Source organism: Ciconia boyciana, chromosome 1, assembly GCF_034638445.1.
Source record: "Ciconia boyciana chromosome 1, ASM3463844v1, whole genome shotgun sequence".
NCBI classification, from domain to species: domain Eukaryota; kingdom Metazoa; phylum Chordata; class Aves; order Ciconiiformes; family Ciconiidae; genus Ciconia; species Ciconia boyciana.
This window is the reverse complement of record NC_132934.1, coordinates 145,211,923-145,237,148: the sequence shown is the minus strand read 5'-3', so window position 1 is coordinate 145,237,148 and position 25,226 is coordinate 145,211,923. Positions and strand designations below refer to the sequence as shown.

At 41.4% G+C, this 25,226-nt stretch overlaps 1 protein-coding gene across 2 annotated transcripts in view; it reads right to left on the bottom strand.

Moving 5' to 3' along the window:
* Positions 1-14,277: 14,277 nt before the first annotated feature.
* The window catches only part of SLC9A7 (solute carrier family 9 member A7), a 78,800-nt gene continuing 67,851 nt past the window's right edge, over positions 14,278-25,226 (bottom strand). Inside the window, exons 15-16 of one of the 2 annotated variants that reach the window (XM_072849597.1) lie at positions 23,761-23,866; positions 14,278-17,927 (exon numbers count right to left, since the gene is read on the bottom strand). In XM_072849597.1, the coding sequence (XP_072705698.1) occupies positions 17,679-17,927; positions 23,761-23,866 (355 nt within the window). In that variant the 3' untranslated portion in view covers positions 14,278-17,678. The remainder of the gene's footprint in view (positions 17,928-23,760; positions 23,867-25,226) is intronic. The other variant, XM_072849596.1, reaches the window with a different exon arrangement.

Sequence of the window (25,226 nt, the reverse complement as noted above, 5' to 3'; positions counted from 1 at the left end):
TATCTTCAGTGAGCTTGCTCAAACCTCTTTCTTTCCCATAGAAAAGCTCAGTGTGGTATAGGACATAGAGCAGTGGGAATCAAAGCCCTGTAACTATGGCTGGGGCTGAGCAGGGAGGGGTCTGCCATTCCTGCGCTCCCACCGGTGCCTTCTCCTCTAGCCCCTCTTTCCCTGTTGCTGGCAGTCCTAAGGAAGACTCCCAAATCCAGCATTCAGCTTTCCAGGGCTTAATGATGGAAAGGACTAGAGGTGAGAGGGAGAAGACATTGATGACGGATGGGGTAAACACGAGGGGACAGGGGAAAGGAGTTGCCTTTGAGTTGTAGAGAGTGGGGTTTGTTGGGCAAAGGGCTTGGATGTGAGAGGGATGAGGGACTGGGATTTGATGAGGAGGGGCAGCTGGGAGCTGTGGCTGGCTTAATTGGAAAAGGCATCTAGGAGCACGTGGGAGGGAAGGAAGGGACATGGAGAGAGCAAGCTGAGAGAAGTAGGGCCCAAGAGCTGGGCTGCCGTGAGGTGCTGGGAATTGCCCTGAGAGCATTGTTCGGAGGAGGTGGAGGGGGAGAGCTCAGGGGGATGGAGAGCAGGGTGAGGCTGAATCCGAATTGTAGAGGGAAAACGACTAGCTCTTCAAAGTCAGGTCCTCCTGCTTCTCTGTTCAAATGGCTGTGCAGGCAGCTGGCGGTGGACCAGCCCCTCCGGCAGAGTACTGGTCCACACAGCAACAGCAGCTTGCCTTCTGCTATCTCTTTCTCAGCCCGTACAAACACATTTCTCCTGCAAACCAGACTCCTCTCTTTCCCTTTGCATAAGGAATTTATTAACTGCCCCACAGCTCTCCTAGCAGCATCGGGGTGGGAGGCATGGGAAGAAGTGCTCTCCTGCAAAATTGAAGTTGTAAAGCTTAAGCTTGTAAAAATAGAGTCTTCCCCCGCCTCCCGATACTGTCAGGCTCAGCTTGTGAGTACGAGGGATGACGTGAGAGCTGTCTCATCCAGCTGCCTTTGCCTGAGGTGTGTTTGGGAGTGCCTTTGTGGTCCCTTCTGCAGTGGGCATTACCACCAGCTGCCAGAACAGAGGGGTCTGGAGGAGGTCCTTGTCCATGTCCTTGGTTCAAGTGACAGATGTTTGCACGCTGGATTTAAAAGTCCCAGTTGTAGCAGTGACTCACATGTATATCACTGACATCTATTGTTTTCAGTATGAGCTTTTTAAAAAATGCCAGGAAACCTTGTATGCACACACTGTTACAGAAACGTTCAATGTCTGTGCTGCAAAGTCAAGGACTGAAGGAAATCTGCTGCCTCCCCTTTCATGCTCCTTGACAGCCATCTATCACAGGTGGTTGGTTTTTTTTCTTCTACAGCACTTGGTCACCGCACAAGGTTAGACCCTTCTGGGGCAGGAATGGATCACGCAACACGTCTGGCACCATGAGCATTGCCTGGTCTGTGGCAGAAGTCAGAAAGCGCGCAGGAATCCGGTAGGAGACTGGAGGAGGAGAAAGGATGGGGGCAGTGTCTCATGGTTGAGGTATTCAAAAGCTCTCGGAGGAACTGGCCTCAGTCCCTGGCGCCAGACTATCTGTGAGATGTTAGACAAATAAGTTAGCTTGTCTGAAGAGGCCAAGTCCGTATCGGGCTGCCAGACGCTGAGTGACACATTTGGTATGCTGGAGTTGGCTTTGCAGAACTGCTGTAGCAGCCGTCAGCGTGTGGGTGTGCCTGGTTGGGGAGCACCGGTGGCTCACGGGGGGGACTCTGAGCCCCTGAGCGAGCTACTTGTGAAAAGGGCAAATGTACGGTAGCATTAACATGTTCTTTCTCCTAGTCGCCCAAGTCCCAAGGGGATGAATTCAGACTTTTAATAGATACAGAGAAATGTCAAGTGAAATAACAGGCCTCTGTCTTGGAGAAGACTGAGCTGTGTGGTTTATTTAGCCTCAAAGTGAAGGTTGAAAGAGGACAGCGGTGCACAGCAGCGTGAGCAGCAGTGTGGGAGAGAGGTAATCAAGCCATGGACAATACTGGCATAGGAACAGATGTCTGTACATGAGCAATGAATCACTTCAACCTGGAAGTTGGGAGAAGTTTTTTTTTTTTAACCTTGAGAACAGCGTGGCTCTGGAGCAGGAAGGGAGGGAAAAAAGACAACTCATTTTAAGAGACAACCTCATTAATTTAGAGATAGAAAGGAACCGATATGGTAGACAACCATGTTATGGTAAGAGATGAAGCTGTGTGATCTGGGGGCCCTGTGGTCTGTGGAAAGTTCTGTACAGAGTGCTGAAGTCTTCTGAAAAATCAGCTTTACTGTACAAAAAGACCCGAGCCCCAGGTTTAAAGATGCTTTGTACATGTTGTTTGTGCTCTGTGGAAAGGAGGCAATGCTGACCTTCACGGAAATGTTGTAAAATAGTTTCTTCTGGAGTACTCTGCAATAGGTTAATGTCTCATAACATTTCCTAGGAGGAAATCTGGTAATTTTGTCTTTGCCAGGATTTGAATAAAATATTAGTGCTGTACAATAAAACAAGAGGAGAACAAACCCCACACCATTAACTCAGTAATTTTTGTCCTTTTTTTTTTGGGAAGTCAGGAGCTGAGGGGAAGGGAAAGGCGGAATGTGTTTGTGTAAGCAAGAGCTGTGTGGTTGTTCACTTGCAATGGGTAGAAATCCCAGCTGTGTAGGCAAGTGTAGGGTGTGTGCCCAGGCTTACGCTAGCTGTGGCTGAGCTGTCTTTAATGTTTTGCCATAGATCTGTGAAATGATCAGTCCCTTGTTTATTTATGTACACGCACAAAACACTAGTTTCAGGAGTGCTCTGGGTAGCGTTTAAAGTGCAGCAAAGATGTGAGTGCGCTGGTTAAAATAATGGCAAAGGGCTGCAGGAGATCAGCTTAAGTACAGCAGAGGCCTCTCTGATGGAAGTTTTGGAAATCTTTCCTCGGCTTTTCACAATCATTTCAGCTGCTGCTTGAGTAGGGGTGACTTGGGTGAATTGTCGTGTTCCTCCCCCCCTTTTTTTCTAAAACCAGTTTAAGAACAATTAGTGATACCTAGCTTTCTCTCAAATGGATTTAAAGACGATAGGATGGGATATTTGTCACCTGTCCCAAGTTGTTCTTAAAATCATTAAGGATGGAGACTTCCTATCCTCCAGCAGTCCATTAGGTCAGTACCTCCACTGTTAAAAACTGCTCTCAAGCATCTATTTGAATCATTCTTGATTCAGTTTAAGCCTGTTACTTCTCTTACTGGATGTGGAAAACAGCCTGCTGCCATTTCTCTGTGCTAACTGTCTTATCACAAGCATGTAATTACATGTTTCTTTTTTACATAACAACAACAAACCCCAACTAATTGGCTTTCAAGCCTATTAGTTTCCAATTCAGGTCTCATTTTTACAATTCTTGTTTTGATAAAGCGCTTTGCTTCGTTCATCCTTTCATATTGAGCAACTTCCATAGTCTGCCTGACTCAAGCCCCAGTTCTGCTTTAATGCCACCAGATCAGATAACCAGATAAATATTTCCGTCATTTATATAACCTCAATTTCTTGTATGAAAAGAGGTGCTTTTGCTTACCTGAAACTTGGTCTTGGCTGTTCACAAAGGTTTTTTATGGCTAAAATGTGGAAACTGATAGAAAGCAGGACCCAGCCTCGAGCTGCTTTCTGATCGAGTGAGTGGCTGCTGGTTATACTCTGCAGCAAATGAGGAGTCGCTTCAGTATGAATTTCATTTTGCACCTTAAATTGTAAATTGGAAACCATATCTTCCTATTGCTTCTCAGTAAATTCTTAGTAAAATATTTGTGTCAGGTGGCTCTTCTAAGAACTTACAATTAAAGCAGTTACATTCAGACTAGAGGTAACTAGCCAATATTTCTTAAACCTTGTTCCTTAATGGGAAAGGAGTTAAAATCTTGACAAGTGATACAGGTTATGTGTAGCTGCCTTGATACTTTCACTGGAAAATGGCCATCCTGCTGCTTTTGGCTCTCTGCTGTAGGTTAAACGTGTTGTTTGTAAACTGGTAATGCTAACCTTGAAGGAAATAGCTAGTAAGCGGTTTTAAGACTGAATAAACTGGGCCTATTTCTAAACTGAGTTTCAGGCTGCTCGGAGCTGTCAAAGCGTGTCCAGTCATGCCTGTACCTACAGCTCCACGGATTCCTGCCAGGAGGAATTCCAGCTCCGAGGCACGGGGCTCCCCAGGGCTGCCCCTGGAGCACTCCCAGCAGGTGGAGGCAGTGAAACCCCTTTGCTGGCTGCAGAGCAGGTGGGTGATGCCCCACCCTCACAGCAAAAATCCCACCCTTCTGAAGAGTTAGGCTGTGCCTTTAATAAAGTTTATTTTAAAAATCTTTACTATTGAATGGGAGCGGAAGGTCCAAGGATAAGTGGGAGAGAAGTCTCTTGTGATCTGTTACAAAACAGCTAGAATAATTTTGAGGGAGACGTTTAATTAATACAACCCCTTTTCATCTTCTAACGATGCTTCGATCTGGGGAATGCAGAAGCAGTATAGGGCCCTACAGAATAATTCCCGAGACTCATTTCTGGATGTCTGCAGGGCTTCATCACTGCTCTACCCATGAAACGTTCATTCCATATTGAGTGGTTTTAAACCAGTAAAGGTAAAAACTATCTAGGGAAGGTGATAGTTACTCCTTAAACTAAACCAGCTGTAGTACTAGAAGCATCTAACTGTGAGCAGTAATTTGAATACCTATAATGGCATAAGTGCAATTAATACAGAGCAAAGCTTACATCCTTTGGACAGTCAGGTTTTGGAGTAACTGCCAGAAGGTAAAATTACGTTGATTGTCGTATGTTTGATGTTTCATACATGCATAGTATTATTCTCCAAATAAAGTGTAAACTTCTACAAGAAAAAAAATGCACATCCATCTTTGCGAATTTTCTTGGATAAAGGCCCAGGACGGACCCCCTTCCTTTTTAGAAGCATTTTTTTTTCTTGCTGCTGCCTCTGCCCCACACAGCCATGGCACCTTTGTTGAAGCATGCAGCTAGTGGTAGCTTTAGTAACCTGAAGGTAGTTTTGTTTACATTTCCCTATAACATTGTAACAGCTCATTCCTTCCTAGTGAAGGGAGAACTACGTAAGTTTGATGGTATTCCCTTCTCCTTTTCTAAATGCCAATAGCCAGGGTAAATCCTGTTTTGTCCTGTTTATTTTTGCCGTAGGGTTTTACCAACATGCATGTTACTCATGCCTGAGGAGACTTTCTCCCATGGTCTATTAGGCAAAACTGCACCTACGTACCCCTGGGCTCTCCTCCCTTTCACTGCTTAAACCGCTCAACGCTGCCGCTTCTGTGGGGTCTAAACCCCAATTCCTACTGTTGGCTGAAAAGCCCGACCAACAGATACATACAGTTGAAATTCCACTCTTTGGATAGCCCAGCCAGCACTTGGTTTCTCAAGGTCTGGGTAGCGAGGGACCCGGGCGGGAGCAGGCGGCTGGAGCTCTGCGGCTGGAGCTCTGCGGCCGCATCCAACGCCGCAGCAGCCAGCTGGTCCGGTGCCCCGGGCGGAGGCTGCCTCCGGCACAGCGGAGCACACCAGGAAAGCTCGGCCTCCTACTGAGCGCAACTCCTGGCCGCCGTTTTAAAACCCACCATCGCCACGCAAGACAAACTCACGGGTATAATAGGACAGAAACAATTTTCTGTACAGGATGACTAGCGTACTGTGAGAGGTGGGGTGTGACTAAGCATCAAGACAAGCTCTATCCTCTTTTTAGTATGAAGACTACAAGCGCTGCCGGAAAGATGAGGTTGGAGTTTCTGTAGAAAGACAGGCACATTTCAGTACTGCGGTTGGTACTGAAAATTTCACACCATAAACCAAGCTTCCGTCTATAGCTGGGGCATGTGTTTAATTACTCATCCTTTCTAGAATAAAGCGTGTTTTCAAGATAGCTGTAGTCTTACCTCAGCTTATGTCTCCATTTTTCAGATTGTATATAATCATTTAGTATTTATATACTATTTCTTGTCCCATAACAAGAGAGCAGACTTGGTTTTGTTGAAGATTTTTTAATAGAGATGGATTTGGTAATTTTATTTCATTGATCAGATGCCTTAGAACACGTAGTGTATTTAGAAAAAGTCACATTTTCAAGCATTACACTACACAAAACAATGTAAGCTGTCAGGTTGTTTTCTTCTAAAAAAAAAAAAAAGAAAGAAAGAAAGAAAACATCTCCTAACTTCAAAAACACACATAGCTTATGTTGCAGAAATCACTTTGTCTTGGAGTGTGGATTAGTTTAACAGGAACAGTTTTAACTTCGTAAACCTACTCTTAGGTTAGGGAAAATAGGAGGTAAATGTATTAACAAAATTCATTTTCTTTGAGAATATTGAACTCGGTCATATCATAGGTGTGTTAATCTTGGAACGGAAGCTATGTTAGATTGATAAAAACAAACAACCTTTATTGATTAAATTTAAGAATACACAGAATGGCTGGGGTAAAGAAAGACAGTGTGCAGAACGTCTGTAGCTCTTCAGGCACAGTTTAATTCTGATCACCATCTCCTATCATTATTTCTACTCCTCCCTTGCTTGATCCAGCTGATGTTAGCATACTGAAAATTTACTGACTACCCTTAAAAAGCTTATTTTTAGAAGGAATTTCCCGCATATTTAAGGAAAAGATATTGCGAAAGCAAAAGAATAATAGTTTATTTGGATTGAAAAAAACCCAAAAGTTGAAAACAAGTAGCATTAAAAGCATCAGTTCTTGGGCCTCCCGAACAAAGGGGCTGTGTAGTTGTAAACAGGAAATAGCTGTAATTTTCTTAGATCTCAGTTTTCCAAGATAACACTTGGTAATGTTGAAGAGTTGTCCCTTTCTCATTAAATAACAGTTCTGAACTTCATAACTTACCTGATTACAAAGTTTCATGTCTTCCCACAGATGCTAAAACCTACTGATGACTGTAAAACCCGATAAGCTTCTCACTTGCAGCCTCACTGCAGAGCTTCCCTTCTCGACTGCAGGATGAACTTCAGTGCAGGGGGCAGTTTGCTCTCACGGAAAGCAGAGAGAGGTACCCCCACTGCCTTGTCAGCCAGCACACGCTTTGCGTGTACGGTATGATAGTGAACTAGTAAAGTCACGGTCCTAAATGTAGGGCACCCATCCACTTCAGCCAAACTTTCCATCTGGAAAGGATCAAGAGCTACTCCTTCCTAAAACAAGTTCCAGCCTCTTTAAAACCTCACTGTTGACCAGAACGGACAAGTACAGTCAAAATGAATGCAGCAACTCTTTAACGACTGGAGACAGTGCTTCCCACTATTTGTAAGGAAATGAGACAAGAATAGCGTAAGATGGGTTTCACCTCCTTCTACTGGAACTGTAATATTTCATGCTCAGATTTGCTGACTCTGTAGATCATACTGCCATCAAAAAATAAGTAAGTGACTCACTGCATGCAAAATACAGCAAAGCCCTCAGATTGCATCACTGGGAAGAGCAAGACCATCCCTGCTCAAAGAAGGTCACACTGTGAGCAGAAGCCTTGCCAGCGATTTCATAAGCTACCAAGAAACACCCATTTCTTCAGTGTTCTTACAGAAAAAGTGCAAGGTGTGAAGGAAATATTTATCCTGCGGTGTAAGTTCCTGTTTTCATTAAGCTGAAAAACAATCCCAGTGCTCACTGGTCACTACAGTAACAAATTCCTCAGTTTGTACACAGCTAGTGTGGTTTTGGTGTTAAATACATGATAAGATAATGCAAGATAAATAAGACTGTCCACTGGTATCTTACACCGGAATTACCATTCTGCCTAGGCTCCGCTTCGTGTCCTCTCTGAAGACAGGCAAAGCCACCCGACAGTACTAACAAGCAGCTTCTGCACCGGACTGTCAACTCCCCAGCCCGGGGTCTGTGCAGGTACAGCAGAGGGGCTAACACAAGGTGTCCATTTCCAGCATTCACCTCTCTTATTGCAAAACTCGGACTAGCTCACTGGGTGTGTGTGAGGAGAAAAACCTCACAGCAGCAGTACCTGACTCAGGCTAGCAGGACACGCTTCGGGGAAGCAATGCCACGGAATGCGTCCTTAGTCTTCCCCCAACTCCTCAGTTGTTTGGGGAGTGCCTAAGGCAGAGGCCAGGTTTGGAGCGTGTTGAATGACTATCGGTGCAACTGGTCCTGTTGGAAACGCTGACTTTTGAACCTGTTGATATGCTTTTGAATGCGCGGCCTGTGACAGCAAGTTTCACTATTTGCTTAGGGTAACAACATTGTCTTTGGTTTTGGTTTGCTGCTTCATGTCAGCAGGTACCCTCATTTGTTTTAGTAACAGGTGAGTTGCCATTCCCTGTTCTCCCTTGCCATACCATTTTTAATTTTACAAATATCAGATCTTCCTTTACCATCTCTTCTACCCAACTGAAACAACCCAAGTGTTTACTCATCACATGAAATTTGCACTGTACTTCTGGTTATCTTTTTGCCCTGCTCTGTACCTTTTCAGGTTTTTTTAATGTCCTTTCAAAGATGACCAAAGCTACACGGGATGCTGATAGCAGGGACACATGGGGGACTTATAGAGCAACAGGTTTTTGATTTTGACTTCAGATCCCAACATTGTTTGCCTTTTAAATCATTCCTGCTGTCTTCTGAACACTAACCAGAATGATTCCAAGCTCTTTCTTATGAGGAAACAGCTATTTTATAGGCCATTGCACTTGGATAGTTGGACGTGCTTTTCACTAAGCGCTACCCCACATTTTACAGTCAACCGTGTGTTCCGTAATCCTGTGTAACTGAGTATCCCACATATTTTTCCCTTTCCTACTCACTCCCTTCTCCAGGTCCAGCAGCACAAACCTCTGGACAACGTTGCTAGCAACTTCTCTCCATTGTGAAAACTGGTGAAAAGATAAGAAACAGACCAAGAATAAATAGTCACATACTGAGAGATTCCTCTTCCTACAGCAACTAAGACAGCATGAGCTAAGACTTTTTGCTAACAGACTTTCGAAATACCTTCTTATAAATGACGTATACCATCCTTTGTCTGCATGATCATTCACTCTAAGAACAGAGTTATAACTTCTGACTCCTCTTTATCACAGACATATTGACATAAATCTATGTTTTATTGCTGCATATAATAATGTTTACTTTCAGTCATAGCTTGCAGCCCTTCCTAAAATAAAAAGAATATCGGAGCAACTGTTGGGTGCTCCCAGGTGGGAATCATTAATTGTGTTTTAAGGAAGGGAGCTCCAAATCAATTCTGTACTGTGAGAAGAGGGTTGAGTTGCTAGCTTTGTTTTGAGGAATGACCTGCCAATATCAGCCCTTTTCACTTCTGAGCTGAAATACGGAGTATGTGTATGTGTCAAGCCACAGTAAGTTTTGCACTATTATTAATCAAATAAGAAGAGGTGACATATTTCTGACTTGACTACAGATGACAAATATGATCATTTGTTCTAGTACAGCTAACAGTATAACTCCACAAGAAACACTGAACTCCACAAAAGCTAACAAAACCGTGTTCCTCCACCTTCCCAGTGACTCCAAGGTCTATGCGAAGTAAGGGAGTACTAAGAAGAAACGGAAGGATGAAGTACTTTGCTGACCTAGGACGGTATCGCCATGCTCATACCTAACTGGAAACTTGTTGACAGAGCAGGAGCTCCAAGCAGCACTAGCATTTCTTCTCTTTAGAAAGGAGTGTGTGGATGAGGCCTTAATCAGCACGCTCAAACAAAGCCGCGATTACTGCAATATCTTGTCCACACAATTGCATGTTTAGCTAAGTATGTACACAAATCAGGCAGTGGCAGAAAGCCCAGCAGGTGTTTCTATTCCCCCTCCTCCACTACTACTATCCCCACAGCACAGAGAGCTTTCACAATATTTTGCTTTTTCTCTCTTCCCCACCCACTGTTGTAGTTAAACAATAATCCCTTGCCATTTAACCTCATTAGGATACTGAGCTCCAAACCAGGGCTCAGAGCACCTGCACGCCATCATTGCACTAATTGCTTAAGACCAAAAAACCAAGCCCTGAAACTGCAGAGAGTTGCTGTCCTCCCTAAATCCTCACAGCTTAAATGGTAAATATTGGAAAGGGTGTTGTTGCTGTAGCTATCAACACTATCAAGAAGATGTATCAGGGGATACGGTATTATATTCCAGTTCTACTGACCCTCTGCTTACAGTAATACTTCAGCATTGTTAAAGACATTTGGTGCAATAGCACCCCATTTCTTGCACACAAGAGATAAACACTATCTCTAGGGAGGACAGGACTTAATACACATTATGGCCCTCCCCAACACAGTGCTTGGCCCACGCCCAGCTTGAACCTATCATACCACGCAGGCTTTAGGTGCTTCAATAACAAGGGAACAGAAGTTACCAAAAGTCTTGGACAGAACACCTTCCACAGCAGTCTTAGTCAGGACAGCACGATGTGCTTTGGATACCTAGTGCGTTTTTACGTTTGAAGTAACCTTAAGACACCTCCTGCAGCCTTACTGATGCATTCGTATGTTAAATGACAAGAGGTTAAGAGTTCTGAGAATGGTAGACTGAGCAAAATCAGGTAAAACGCTGCTTCTGATTTTCTGCTTTATGAACAGACCAGAGCTAATAGAAAACCAGTAATGCGCCTCCTATAACTGCAAAGGAAAGGCACAGCAGCCTGTCTCCCTTAAAGGAAGGAAGCGAATTTGGGACATCCTTAGACGGCTTACGTTCTCCCTGCTCCACCGAAACCAGCTATGGGTCATATCCCTTTCTTTACTTCCGATATCCCAAACTAAAATCAGACAGACTTACCTCAAGTGACCCCTTGTGCTGGAAGTTGTTATTTCCCAACAACTATTACTAATCGGACGTTATGATCCAGAAGAATATCTTCTGGTATTCTGCTTTCTGGTATTAATCTGTGTCAACATCAAGGCATTCAGCCAGGCAATTTAGGACTGAAATTCAGAACCAGACAGTAGATGATAACCTCCTTGATTAAACTAAAATCTGGAAATAAAATTCATGAATATGTTATAACATGGAACTGCACGACCTACTTCTCCCTACTTCTCTGTAATAACAACTTTAGAGATTTCACTAGTTGAAAAATAAATCCAATCTATTTCTCATAGCCTAAAGTTAAGTATTTTAACATTGCAGCAAAACCCTTTTAAGTTGAGCATTCACTTTCCCTGAGGGAATGCAAATCTGTTTTTTTCCCAAATAAAAGTGGGAAAGTGACCTTTAACTGCAGTATTTCAAATTATTACTACCTAATTAACCAAATTTGCATAAGCTAGCAATGTAGCATAGCTTTGACAGTGTGCTCAGGCACAAAAATGAAGTCTGACTATTCTGCCCCCCCCCCCCCCCTTTCTTTTTTTAGAAATGCATATCAAATATGTTTATATGGGATGCTTTCAAGCTCCGAAAGGTTAAAAGAAATGCAGGAAACTTGGGGCATCAGAAAATTAAATGAGAAAGCATTATGTTAACGAAAGCTAGAACTAACCCAAACATTTTCAATTTCTGCAGAATGAAGATTGCTGCTCATTTGCACACACCAATATAAATCCCTTCTGGCTCTGTACTACAGTATATGAACCTTGGGGGGGCACTGGCTTTGTCCATACCAGCACAACCAGGTATTTAAAAAGCCAGGGCTTCTCTCCCTCCCTGCAGACACCTCTCTACACCACCAAGTTCCCTGATGTAGACAGTGCAGGCAACCTACAAAGTCCTTTATCCTGGTAGAAATTATTACCAGCTGTTCTTCCCAGTTAAGTTTCAGTCCCTAGATAAATCCTGAAACCCAATGGCATTTTGGAAGTCTACAAGTCCACGTAGGTTGGTGCGAAATAGATTATCATCAAGAAAGTAGTGTAGGACAAAGGTGTATTGGGTAAAGCATCCAAACCAGACAGATCATTTTATTACCTGAAAATGTGAACCGATTCTAGTACTTTATCACAACTGTTTAATTTCCATAGCGAAAGCTTGTATAAATTGCAGGTATCAAGTTCAGATATGGAATTTCATTTGAGTCTGCAACAGATTCAAATAGGATCGGCCAAACATTTACAGCTTGTTTGTCCATATGCACGTGTTGTAAGGCACCTCCACATTTATCAGACTACTGTTACCCTAGGACGACTTTCAAAATTACTAAGGGCTTTTTAGATTCAAGAAAACATAGTAATGATGTGAGGTTATTTTTTAAAAAATTGTTCAAAGTTACTTGCCTTGCTCTGGAGTAGAAGAAAGTCGGTGCTTCCCTGTGAAAGCCTTTGATTTTTTTGATCGATTAGGATGGGGGTAGTTTAATTACTTTTGCATTATCCCATTGCCTTTATTTTAGGCTAAGCTATGCAGAAGTCCACAAAACTCAGTGTTTAGGACTGCAAGATTAAGAGTACCAATTGTTTACAGTGCTGTTCCCACAGTAAAGCTGCCTGTTTAAGCCATTTCCTGGCTTTGTAATTCACTATTTCCTCCACACTTGCCTTCTCTTTCACTTTGCAGGCTTATTTCCACTGGAAGTTATTTTTCAGAAGGGCACTCCCAAAAATCCCAGGCCAAGAAGCATCCATGGTTTCTCATTGCGCAACATTAAACTCTCCTCCCCAGACTTGGGAAGCGAGACCCTCCCCCTGCACTGCAAATAAGGTTTGCATGAGCCGCTTCTTACAAAGAGGGTTTTTCAATATAGGGACATTTGAAATTGTTATTCTACGTGTTTTTCTCTTAGCAATGTGTTCATGCCACGAAGCAGCTCTGCCCTACTTTGTGACTCTGATTATGACCGAGATAGTATATACCCCAAACTGACTATGTATAGCCTGCTTTCCTTATGGATGGTCTCTGCCTCATGGTCATGGTTTATTCGCCCTTGCTTCTGAGTTTCAGTGGGTCATGAGTTCAGTATTTTGGAGAGGAACACTCCCTGCTGATGCATCTGTAAGTTCTCTGGTTTCTCCCTGAAAAAGGCCCTCCCCTCACCCGCATCTTAAAGAAAAGCACATGAAGTTGAGGCTTCTGGTTACTAAAATTCCATTCCCACACTTGTGCAGAGGCAGAGACCATCTCTGCCAAGGCTGAGGTCAAGCATGTTATTCCTGTGAGCTACTTCAGAGTTAAAAGAAACACTGAACCTTTCTTTGAAAAGTATGTGAAGCATATTAGTTCCCGAGGTTTTACTGTTATGAATTAGACTCAAAGAAGCTCCTCTGACCAGTACTGTCTGAAAAGAGACTGCAATTCAAGTTAAATTGAACTTATACAAGAAGGACCATGCTTCCCATGTCAATCTACAAATTGTCTCACAGCTTATAAAGATTAAAGTCACAGGATCTGGCCTCCTAGTTATTACAAGCTGCTCATGCTATCTGTTAAGGTTGCTAGACTTCCTACTATGAGGTCTTTCCCTCTCCCCAGGAGTAAAACAGAGTACCTGTCATAGGAGCAGTAGTAGATTACATCATTTTAACCTTTGCTATGTACTTGCTTCAGATCAGCTCTTTGGAAGTTCAGCCAAAAAAGCTTAGATTTTTTTTTTTCCCCTCCAGTTAAAATTTCTGCAGTCCTTTCCCCAAAGGCAACTTCTTCAGAGTAACAAAAAAAAAAATTTGGGTCCTTTTGTAGGCCAAAACACTTGCATCCTTGGAATAGGGCTAGACTTGGTCAAGTACCAAGTATGTGATACTTTACCCTTGTTCAGTCTTTATCAGACAAGGCAGCTTACGCTGTACCCTTCCTCTGCATAGCAGACATGTAACGTACAACATAAACACACTTGTCATAGCGTTCCTCCTTTCTGATAACTTGAGATCAGAGTATCAGAGCTCCTGCTGAAGCCAGTGTAAGCAGCACTTTGAACACCTCTCACAGAAAGCACCCTGAAAAAATCCAGGTGTTTGTAGTGAGGCTGCTACGGTACTGCTCGTAGCAGTCACAGGGTCTGCTCATAGCTACTCAACTTTAACTGATAAACTGCCTGTAGTGCCATGGAAGTTAAGAGAATTTGCTGTTTTGCACAAAGTGTGCAGCGTGGTACAGGTGTCTCAAAGCATGACCATTTCTCACACACACTGAATTAACTAGCAAGCAAAGCACAAAAATGCCAGTTTTCTAGATATTTTTTGTGTTCTTCCAAATTCTGTAAATGAAAATCTTTCTAATTCCCTGCCCCCAACCACCCCACAGACATTATAGATGAATACACACAAGGGTTTAGATAACTTTTTAGTCTGTTTAAATACAATGTTAGTGTACCGCTTGAGGACTGCTGTGGCCTTTAACACAAGTAAATCTGAAAGTTTTGTTTGCATGGGAGTTCAAGCAACCACAGAACAGGTCTTGCCTTACTGTCAGTATTAGCTTCTATGAAGCACTGAAATAAGATTAAGGACTTCATTTTGCCCTTCTCCAGGGACTGAAGTTAGCAGATTCCTTGGCAGCTTCAGGTGAAGATTTTCAGCAGTAAGTTGATAATGCAGCAAGCAAAAAACTACAAGGAGAAATCACTCAGTCCCAAGTACAAGGGCAGCCACGTAAGCTGCAACATCCTATGCTAGTATAGCAATACTTTTTTCAATGAAGGCCATCTTACAGGTTTTCTTTTTCAATTTGAAGAGGATACTAATATGTATTGATTGCTGTTCATTACAATCTTAAGCTGTGTTTTCTATTCATAACCTCACACCAAGTTTATAAGAAAATACACATCTGCTGGTATGGTTCAGTCAAGTTCTTGCCAGCTCAGGATCTTACTGGAAAGGAACTGAAAGTATTAAACTATTCTTTCAAAAGGACATACACAAGAAAAAAGGATTTATTAGAGAGCTGGTGAAATATGCAGCGTTTCAGGACAAGGAAGGTTTTTTTGGTTTTTTCCCCACTTTTTCAGTAAAGGAGTCCCTTGGGAACTTGGTACAAAGATCAGTGTCAGTAGTAAGAAGAGGCTAGATGTTTTAGCTTACCTTTTGTTGGCAGTGAAGTCCAACTTTGGAAGAAGACTTCAAATGAAAAATAGATAAAAATCAAGGAATAAAATTCATTGTTGTAATATATGAATAAAAGTCAAGCTTGTGTATATGGGCCTCTCCTTACCATGTCGGATAAGTGTTTTAAGTAATTTTTGAATGTGAAGTTACGACTATTACATTCCTCACCTCTCACCAATGATCCATCTATTTTGGCTGCTCTTTCACAATCACATTTTGGGCTTACCCGTGAACTTCATTCAATTGTATATTTTTGCTCATTATATAAATATATTTTGCTCATAAATTATATAAATATATCTGTTGTATATTTTGGGAATTAAAAACACAGACAGAGAAGCATCTGCACTGGGGTGGTTTATTGATGCTTTCAAGAGATTCAGTCTGAGGAAACTAATTAAACAGATTTTCTACTTCCAGAATCTGTACCTGATCTTTCTTCCAAAGAACAGATCTCTCTCTGCATAAGGCTCTGTTTTTCAGCCAAAGTGATTTGGTAAGCTTCAGCTTCAAGCTGCATGTAAAGATTCGTCTCACTGTATTAACTCCATTTATTATGGGTAAGTTTCCCTGTCTCAACCCAAAATTTAGTTCATATGACTTGGCTAATAACTCTAATTGTTGTAGAAGTCTCAAGTCCTCACTCAGCATTGACATGGGTCCCAAAGACTTGTCCAAAATGAATGCAATTGTTTTTGTAATTTAGGAGGAAACTACTTTTTCTACTGCCAGACCACTTCAAAAAAAACCAACAAAACCAAGCCATGTAAACAGTACAAATAGCATGGATCATTGCTATCTGCTTTGTCGTCCTTGAAAGCAGAGGAGAACTGAAAAGGAGTTGTTCTGCTCAGAGATCTTCATCAGGGTTTGTTACACTTCACCATTTAAGAACAGAGCTCAGACTGTATTGCTTTTCCAGTTTTTCCACAAAAAAGCTTCTGGTTTCCTCATGTCTCTTTTCTTAATAATGTCAGGCAGTCATTACAGATCAATGCCCTTTATGAATTTACCTTGGAGGGACAGACAAGGAGGTAGATCACTCATTAGAGAACACATTTGAAAGAAAGCAGACTAGACAATATGACTGCAATGTTTCTCTGCAGCAGTAAGTTATCGTACCAAAGTTAGCCTGTTAAATTTAATAGTTAAGGAAAAACAGAGTGGATATTTACTCACACACAATTTTATGAGAGGAACAACTGAAATGGCAGCAAGAAAAACACACTTTTTAGACAAATTGATATCACATCACATTGGTGGGCCACAGAACTTTAAAAAAATAAACCTTTTGAGACATGAGAATGAAGTCACATTTTAGCATGCTTTAAATAGCTGAACTGCTCTTCAAAGCATAAGTTTTCAGCTGTTGGCAAAAACAATGATATCTCCTCATCTGGAAATTAAAAAGCATTTAGCAATAAGTTAAAGCTAGCCTACATGTAAGTGGGCTAAGTACTAGGCAAAGATTTTTCCCTTTTCACATTTAAGATGATACTACACAGAAGTTCATCACTTCTGTAGCTTATATGTTGTTATGCAATGCCCCACTGAAGTTTCACATCTACTCTGCAAAAAAGAACAAGAGTAAACACCTTTCTTTTAGGATAGTCACAAATGGTAAAGCCAGTAGTATTTGTCCATTTAATTAGATGTTTGCTGTTTATCACACACAAGAACTGTAAGCAGAGTCCATGGATTCTTCTGAGCAATATGAAACCTCATGGTTCCATGCAAGTTCAATACTGCCTTTCTCTCTCTCTCTTTTTTCCCCCCCTCCTCTTATCTGCTGTTTTCCCCAGCCCAAGATACATTTCCAACTATCTTCATCTGATTTTAAGAACCTTAAGGGAGAGAAAGTTTTACCTCATGACTTCTACCCGAGAGCGCCTGGCTCTGGGCTTGTGTCGGGTCAGGTACGTCTTAGACCACAGGAAGCTGGATGTTTTTCTTTTGAGGCACTAGAAGTTAGGCTAAGAGTAATAGTCAAGTTGCCCAAAGCTAAAGGGACAAGTAGCTCTCATTGCCTTCCTATCTAAATACATGGCCAGTGAAGAAATCTTTTCCCTTTTTTCCCTGAAATACATTAAGTACAGCTTGCAGTAACAGATTCCCCACAGAGTCTTGCATTCATGCACCTGTAGTCCTAATGCACACTGTCCCGTTTTACTTTAGAGTTTCCTCAACCTCACGAGAGAAGTTAACAATGGATCTCTCTACATTGATATACACATATTCTTTTTTATCTCATAATAATTATCACGTTTATATTTCTTCCTCCACATTCCCAAGCTAAGCCAAAACAAGCTCAGTTCTATGACAATGTTTTCATGTACCTCCCTTCAGAGAGAGCTGCTGCAGCTGAACAAGACAATTGCAGCATGCTAGTTATACTTGGATTCAATATGCGGTTGAAAAGAGGAGAATGACCAGTTTTCTCATTTGTCTATTTTCAGACATTTAGAAAACCCCACTGTCAGCATCTTGAGTAAAAAATAGGTGACATCTTCAGACCCTAGTAAAACCACTTAACGCATGTTAACTTGTTTAAATAAACATCCCCACCTCAAGTGACACAGTGGCCTGCAGTCTTCCTTGATCCATCCACAGAGCAAGAGTTATTTTTACTGAGTCAGTAATCATGCATTGTCTTCCAGAGGAAATACTAGCCGGGTACCCCTGCTTGTAACTTCATGATCTGCTGCTCCCAAATCATGTTCCAGTGCTTCCTCTGAACTACTTTTTGTTCTCCTGCCATCAAGGCTAGTGGTAGCTGTATGGGGGCCAGAAGAACCATTTGCAGTTATTGTTGTATCACCATATGTCACAGTAAGGTCACCATCATTCAGAATAAAATCAGAATCCTCTTCTCTAAGCTGTTCTTGGTTCTGGAAAAAAGAAGAAAAATCTTTGTACAGTGCACAACATCCAGTCTTTGCCAAGAAGGTAACTGAACAGGAGAGTTTACCTAGATGTCAATACAGAAGCAGTAAGTGGTAAAGTTCCACCTTAAGAAATGTTAAAAATAACCTTGACCCCAGTGTTTTCAAATCAGCTTACTGCTCCTTGTATCACTACTGCTATTGTGGAGAGATGAGGGGGAGCTGAATCTAAGAACTAGATTATGAAACAGGTAACGAGGGATTTAATAGCACTGTAAGTTTCCCAAAAGTACAGGAGAGATGAGCAGTATACGCTGGTTTTTGCATGACAATTTAGAAGGCAGTACAGAAAAAATACTGGAGACCAAGCACAATTAAGTCACTCCAGATACAAAGTCAGAGTTGCATCTCTTGCTAATTAGTAAAAAAAAATTAGTAAAATTAGTAAGACTCATGCAAACTGGTAAGAACTCATTAGGCCCAAATTCTTTATATTCAAGGTTTCCTCAACAAATTTTTATTATAGACTGAAAACTAACCACACTCTTAAACTATCTGCTTACTCTTACCTAGTACTAAATAGAAAATTATTTGACCTAGTTCTTAGGAACGCTCCTGAGCCATAAAAGTACGAAAGACTGATACAAGAAAGTGCTTGCTTCATAGTTTTGTAACTAGTTCTGATATATTTTATTTTCAAAATCATTTAAGAAAGTGGCTCACAAACCCTGTGAATTTATTTTGGCAGAGATGGGATGAAATATATGGTCAGAGGCTAGAAATTGCTGAAGCGTAACAACACAATTTCTCTACACAGTGTAATACGACAGCAAGCAATTGTACCATGTTTCACTCCTTTTTAACATGGTCTTGGTAAAAGGCAAAATGGCTGAATTGGTCAGAAAATGGGGCTTCCTCATTTGAAGAAAATTCTGTCAGTACTATAAGCTTGCTTTCTTGCAACTGAAAGCAATTATTTCCCCACATGAATAGCTCCATACTGCTTAGCAAGAGCTGAAATGTAAGTGTGTGTATTGCTGTTCTCCTCAGTAGGCTGGACACCGATCAGGCTACATTCTCAAAATACACCATTTTCTTCCACTTCGGCAAACAAAGGAGGGCACAGGCTATGTGAGATAGGATGCCTGTGATCAGCCTGAGCCGAGAGCCCTACCTGTATTGCAGAACAGGAGTTCAGGGCACTTGAGATTGAAAATGCTGATTAACCTGTCCATGATGAAAAATGCAGTGCCTGGCTAAATAAAACTTCCTGGGAAAGCTTCCTGTCATTATTTGAGAATGATAATTAGCCAAAATAAAGCAGCAGAAGCCTCTAGATGATACAGAATATTTAACTAATGAGGTCTGGAAGAGGTGTCAGGAGTACCAAAACCAACGAAAGAAATGGTGCAGTCCAGTGTTGGGTGCAAGACAAGGCCTACTTAGAATAAATGCTAATTTCTCAGAACCTTTGTGGCATCCAAATTTATCATCGCTTATTAGAGACAGGGTTACTGCAATAGAGAGCACTGTTCTCAAAGAACAAAAACAGTTTAGGACACTTGCTTTCTTTGATTGCAAAGAAAACACTGAACTACTGTCGCTATCTTAAAAAGAAAAAAGGCAGAGATGAAAGGGTTCAGCTATAGTTGGCAGAAACAGCCTTTACAAGCTTTCCATTACAAAAAGTGAAAGTCTGAGGGACAAGACCAAGATGATTAGAAAAGGTACACAAAGTAATTAGCTGTTTAAGAAAATCTGATATCCCTATATATTCTGTTTTTGAAGAAGAGTCGTTCAAATAAAGATGAAAAGCAGAAAAATTAGTAAGAAGCAAGCAGTTTGTGACTGTTGACTGGTCATGTTTTAAGAAATCGAAGAAGCTGAGAAGCTCTATCACAAGTTGCCTTTCATGGTGTTTGGCCTTGGAGAAGCACCAAGGAGGGGAAGGCAGGGCCAACAGCACACCAGGAGGTATTGCGATACCAGGGCCACATGTGAAGCGGCTGCAGCGAGCTCCCAAAGCACCTCCTGCCTCCACAATGCTATTTAACAGCAAATCCTTGCAGCCACCTATCAGATAAGAAACTGGTGAACACACATTGCACTTGAGCTTCCCCAAAAGTCTGAAAAGCTTTTGGAAGCATGATACTGAAAGGAGAGTGCCACAGGCTTTATACTATATGGAAAGTCCTAACTCAGTCTTTGCTGGTTTGTCCCAGGCTATACTTACATGTATGTAAACATGATCAGTTCCAGAGAAAACACTGAGCTCTCTCTCAACATAGTGAACAAACATTGCCTTGTACAAGCCAAGTTCCACTTATTTATTTCACTTCTGAATAGCACTGCAAGCAGCAGGCAATTTATTTCATATATTTCCCCAGAGAACATCCATGAACAATCCCATGTAGTATATGGATTTGCTATGTTTGCATGCAAAGAGGATGGGTGAATAAACCTACTGTGCTTCATGCAGCATGAACAATTCTTTCAAGAAAGACAGGAAGTCTATCCAAGTAGATCCCTAGAGACTTGAAATTCTTCCAAGAATAACCCTAAACTGGCCTCTGCAATCCCCTACAGTTCCGTAGGAATAGCTTCAATTCACTCAAGAAACATAAGTCTGAACTTCACTACTTAAACTGACAAACTAGAATGGCTAAGTACCTAAATTCCAAACCCTACAAAATACTGAATTTCGCTTCAATGTGCTGACTATAGCCCTGAGGGACCTCACAGCATTCTGTCCTATTTGTGCTCCTAAGAATGTGTGCTGGAGATGTTAAGACGGGTAAAGCTTATTTAGAGTTACTGCTTACAAAGCCAGTCTTTATTGCCTCCTAAGGCAGTGCAAAAAGAAGCACATGCAATGTACACCGCACATACAAAGCGCTGGTAGCCAACACATACGCTGCTGGTGCTGAATACAACACAGGCATCATGGATGACAAGACTTGCATCAGAAGTTACTTATCTTGTGGCTCCAAAACAAAAGCATCAAGTAGTATGCATGCAAAGTATATTACAACTTAAATCTGATGCTCCGCTTAGAGTTTCTCTATTTCTCAGATGAGTTTAAATTCATCAAGGAAACTAAACAATTTTTGTTATGAAGCTAGAAGCGCTAAGAAAGGGGAGAGGGGAGGCATGGCTGAACAGTTTTCTTACCAATTTTAAGAGTTACCTCCTCCAAGACTTATATAGACTGCCAATGAAGTTTCTTTACTGGGTTTGCATATTTAGAAAAATAATTCAATTCCCTCTACTTTCATACCAAGTTGTCACACTGTGTATGGTGCAAGAACTAAACTTTCAAAAAAAAAAAAAGGGTGAAAGTGTGTGTAGGACAGAAAACACACCCCTGAACAAACAAGCAAAACAAAAAATCCCCAGGAGTCCTTGATCAGGAAGAGCAGGTGATAACACAAATGCTTTTTCCAAATGGCATAAATGGTTGATGAAACAGAGAATTACTAAAAGTTTCAAAGGACATGTCAAAGGGGGAGAAAGAAGTGACCTACATGAGTTTAGGATAAATTGGAAAGCCCTGCCAAATGGTCATACACTGAAGATAACAGTGAGAGAAAAACAGGAGTGCATTTTTGAAAATGATAATTTGAAACACTAACTACAGCAGTCTTTCATGCTTTTAAGTTCCAACTTGGATTCTGTTTGGGTGGGAAACACTTAATGGTGAGCCTAATGGCACAGTCTTAAAGCAGTGGGAGAACATCAGCAAGGAATAGTAACGACAGCTCTGGAAAAAATCCACTGTACCTCACCCCCTGCATGCTGAGTCAGAACCTTACACGTACACCATACAAATTCAAGCTTAGATGACACAATCTCATACTTAGGAATAGGTTGTAGGTGGCCTATATAATAAGATTATTTGACTTTCAGACTTTAAAACCCCCCATTGGCATCTAACTAAAAAGATGTACTCCCACTCATGGAAGTGAAAATGAATTCTAAATAAGGTTGTAATAAAGCCAGAGGAAAAAACCCCAACAAAAGCTGAAAACAATACACAAATATACAGTCAGTACGGCCACATACTTGTATGCTTTCTTCTCTTTTTTCTATATGTAGATGTCATAACTGCTCAGACATGCACCTGAATGAGATCTAGGATTTACTACGTCTTTTTGAAACACATTTTCCAGCTATGTTACATTCTGTTGAGTATTTACAGACTTTTTTTGTTTGTTTAATTCAAAGTCTTCAGTCTTTAATTCTCTCAGATGTACCATTCCATTTTCACGGAAATACCTCACAAAAGCACAACTATTCCAAGTAGTTTCTGTTCCCCTAGAGACACGGCCCTCTCAGTTGCTTCACCTGCACTTAATAGAAAGGCAAAAGATTCCACAGCTTTTTAGCCAGTAATAAAATGGTATAGTCACAATGCTGTAGCAAAGCCAGCCATGCAAAGAAACAAAAAGCAATAAAGCAGCTGCAGAGTTTGGAAATCTTGAAAAGAAACTAGACATAAAATCTCAAAATTATATTCTTTCCTAGGACTAATGCAGCAATGGACAGAAATAGGAACAAGAAGAGAGAATACAATGTGACAGTTCCACATTATACACCTTAAAGTATGCAGCCTTATAAGCATTTTTAATGATGAAGTTAACATCCCAAAACAGTGTGCGTGTGTGTCACAGAACCAATCCAATTAAAGAATAAGTTTCCATATGCCATAGTAGCCAAGAATGAGGAATAAAGAGAAAAAAAAGAGCCCAACTGTTAGCGAAAGTGAAAGCCAAAGCTTGCATGTGCATTCTGGTTAGATCCTCAGTTACTGGATAACTAATCTTATAAGATCATACGTAGATAGACACATGGGCAACACACAAGTAGGCTAATTGGTCTGATGGATGCCTTCCAGCCTAGATCTGTTTTAAGATCTCCAGTGGCATTGCAAAGATGGGAACAAGGCCAATTTCTTGCATTACTAATAGCTCCAAATAGGCAGCAGACATTTCAAATTTCTTTGAAATTTTACTATCAGGTAAGAGTAAGATGCTAATGATACCAGAAAGTAATGCAGGGAAGTATTGCAAAGTTAAAGTGGAATTCATAACTCTCTAGGAAAAGATTAATAGAAATCTAGTCCAAGACTACTTCAATATAGCAGAGATGTTACCATTCCAGAGAACCTGCAAATTTGAGTGATCCCACATAGTACTATGGTTTTATTTACAAGCGGTTCATAAAAAGTTGTAGATTTCAGAAGCACTGTACAGATAGGAATGACATGTATCAGGATCCTGCAAGAGTAATAGGAGAATGAAGCATTAATTATTGCAAGACATGGCTGTAAAGACAGTATAGTGACCTGCTAGACTGAGATAAGTAACTGATTAACAGTTTCTGAAATGCGATCTCAAATTTCACAGTGGAAACAATGAAGGGAAGCTCTGCCAGATTTCTTTCCAGCATGGGTAAATGTGTCAGTGTCTTCTCTGAAGGAGACCTCAATGCAGCCTCAGCAGTAACAGGAAAATAATCTTGTGCAAAAGTGTTGAGAAGGGACTGAGTATTTTGAAGTGATTCACTGAACTGGTTTATTGATTAGGCCTGTAATTTTCCAATATCCTTGAATGTTATTTTTTTAATGTAGTGTTTGAACAATAAGACCATCTCTGATTTCTTCTAACAGAAGCTGTTGCCTCAGGAGAGAGTATCTTAAATCTTTTCTGCCTAGGACAAACCAGCACTTTCTTGCAGTATGTGTATCATACCAACCTTTTGCCTAAAAAGAAAAAAACTGCTTTGCTGAAGTTCAATAAATAAAAATCAAAACACAGAAGTATTGAGTCATTCTACTTACATCATAAACCTGGGGACTTGTCAGACAGCGGGCTATCAGGCCACACCAGCTGGGTAGAGTTGTAGTTAACGGAGGGCCACTGTGAGTGAGAATTGGCTTTAAATAACTTAAGTCATTAAGGAAAACACATCAGTGCTCGAAAACCACTATTGAAAATAAAAAGACAATTGTACCTAAGTGTGGTTCTGCCTTCAATCTATGTGCTGCTCAATAATTGTATACAAAACTTCTATTAAAAAAAAATCTGCATTTGTAAACGAATAAATGAAAAACATCTCCCCCCGACATTTTTCCCTTGATCCTTTTAAGGGCAGTTTCTTTACCCACACATTTACTGCAAGGGGACCTAGCTACCTCTCTTCTTAAAGTTTCAAGCAGTTGCAATGTTTCCAGCTTTTGGGCTCTCTGGAGACAAAAGGAGCAAGCAGAAGTACAAGTGCTTTAATGTTAATAGGTCCAAGGGTGTTTCTGCTCTACAGATAGGAGCATGGTGTCGAGATTGCAAGCTAGAGGTAACAAGGTGACACACCTATGCGGCTCAACACAGAGAAATAAAGAAATACTGTCCATCCAACATCCTCAAAGCAATGCAGCCACCTGAACTGGTCCACTGCTAGCTGGTCACTGAGCCGCAGAGATGCAACCAGAGATCTTACTCTGGTAAGACTCAAAGATATCTCTGCAGTGCACATATACGTACCACACAGAGCCTCAGAAAGGCAAAGGGAAAACTGTATGACAAGAATCACATAAACACAGCGTGGAAGGAAAGCATCTGCCCAGGCATTGCTACCTAGATTACATTGAGGGGCATGGGGGTGGGAAAGGAAGGTGTCTTTAAACTTTTCCTCATAGGTCTGCCCCAGGTAAATCCATATTTGTTCACACTACTATGCCAGACTGATGATATGCCTGAGGAAATGCTCAGGAGCTAAAAAAGGTGTCCCTGCTACAGAGCAGCATGCTGATCTTGACTGGCACAAGAACAAAGCTCAAAGAAAGTGCTAAGACTTCCAAACATTGTCTGAAATCAGGACCAGAAAGGGTTTTTTTGTTTGGTTTTTAAGTCAGTCTGATTATTTTAAATGTAAATATATATTGCAGGTATCCTAGTTACTTTCTTAGGCCTCTAAGCACAGAGAGAATGAAGTCCACTTGTGAAATATAAACACGGTTTCCCTGATGCTCTCAACAGATCAGGTGCTTGGGGGGGAAGAAGGGGTTAAAAAAAGGGGCTGTTTTAGCAGAGATGTATCCCTTCCCTTTAGCAGAGCCTGGCATAGCATGTTTACTTGAGCACATAACAGCATGATTATGCCACTGCAGAGTTATATTTCCTCCTTCCCTCCCCCAGTAACAGTGTGGCTACACCCAGTCCTGGAAAGAAAGAAACTCTTCCCCCTTACACTAACCTACCAGCCTCTGCATTGCCCTGTGGCAGACAGGGACGCAGTGACTTGGTCGTA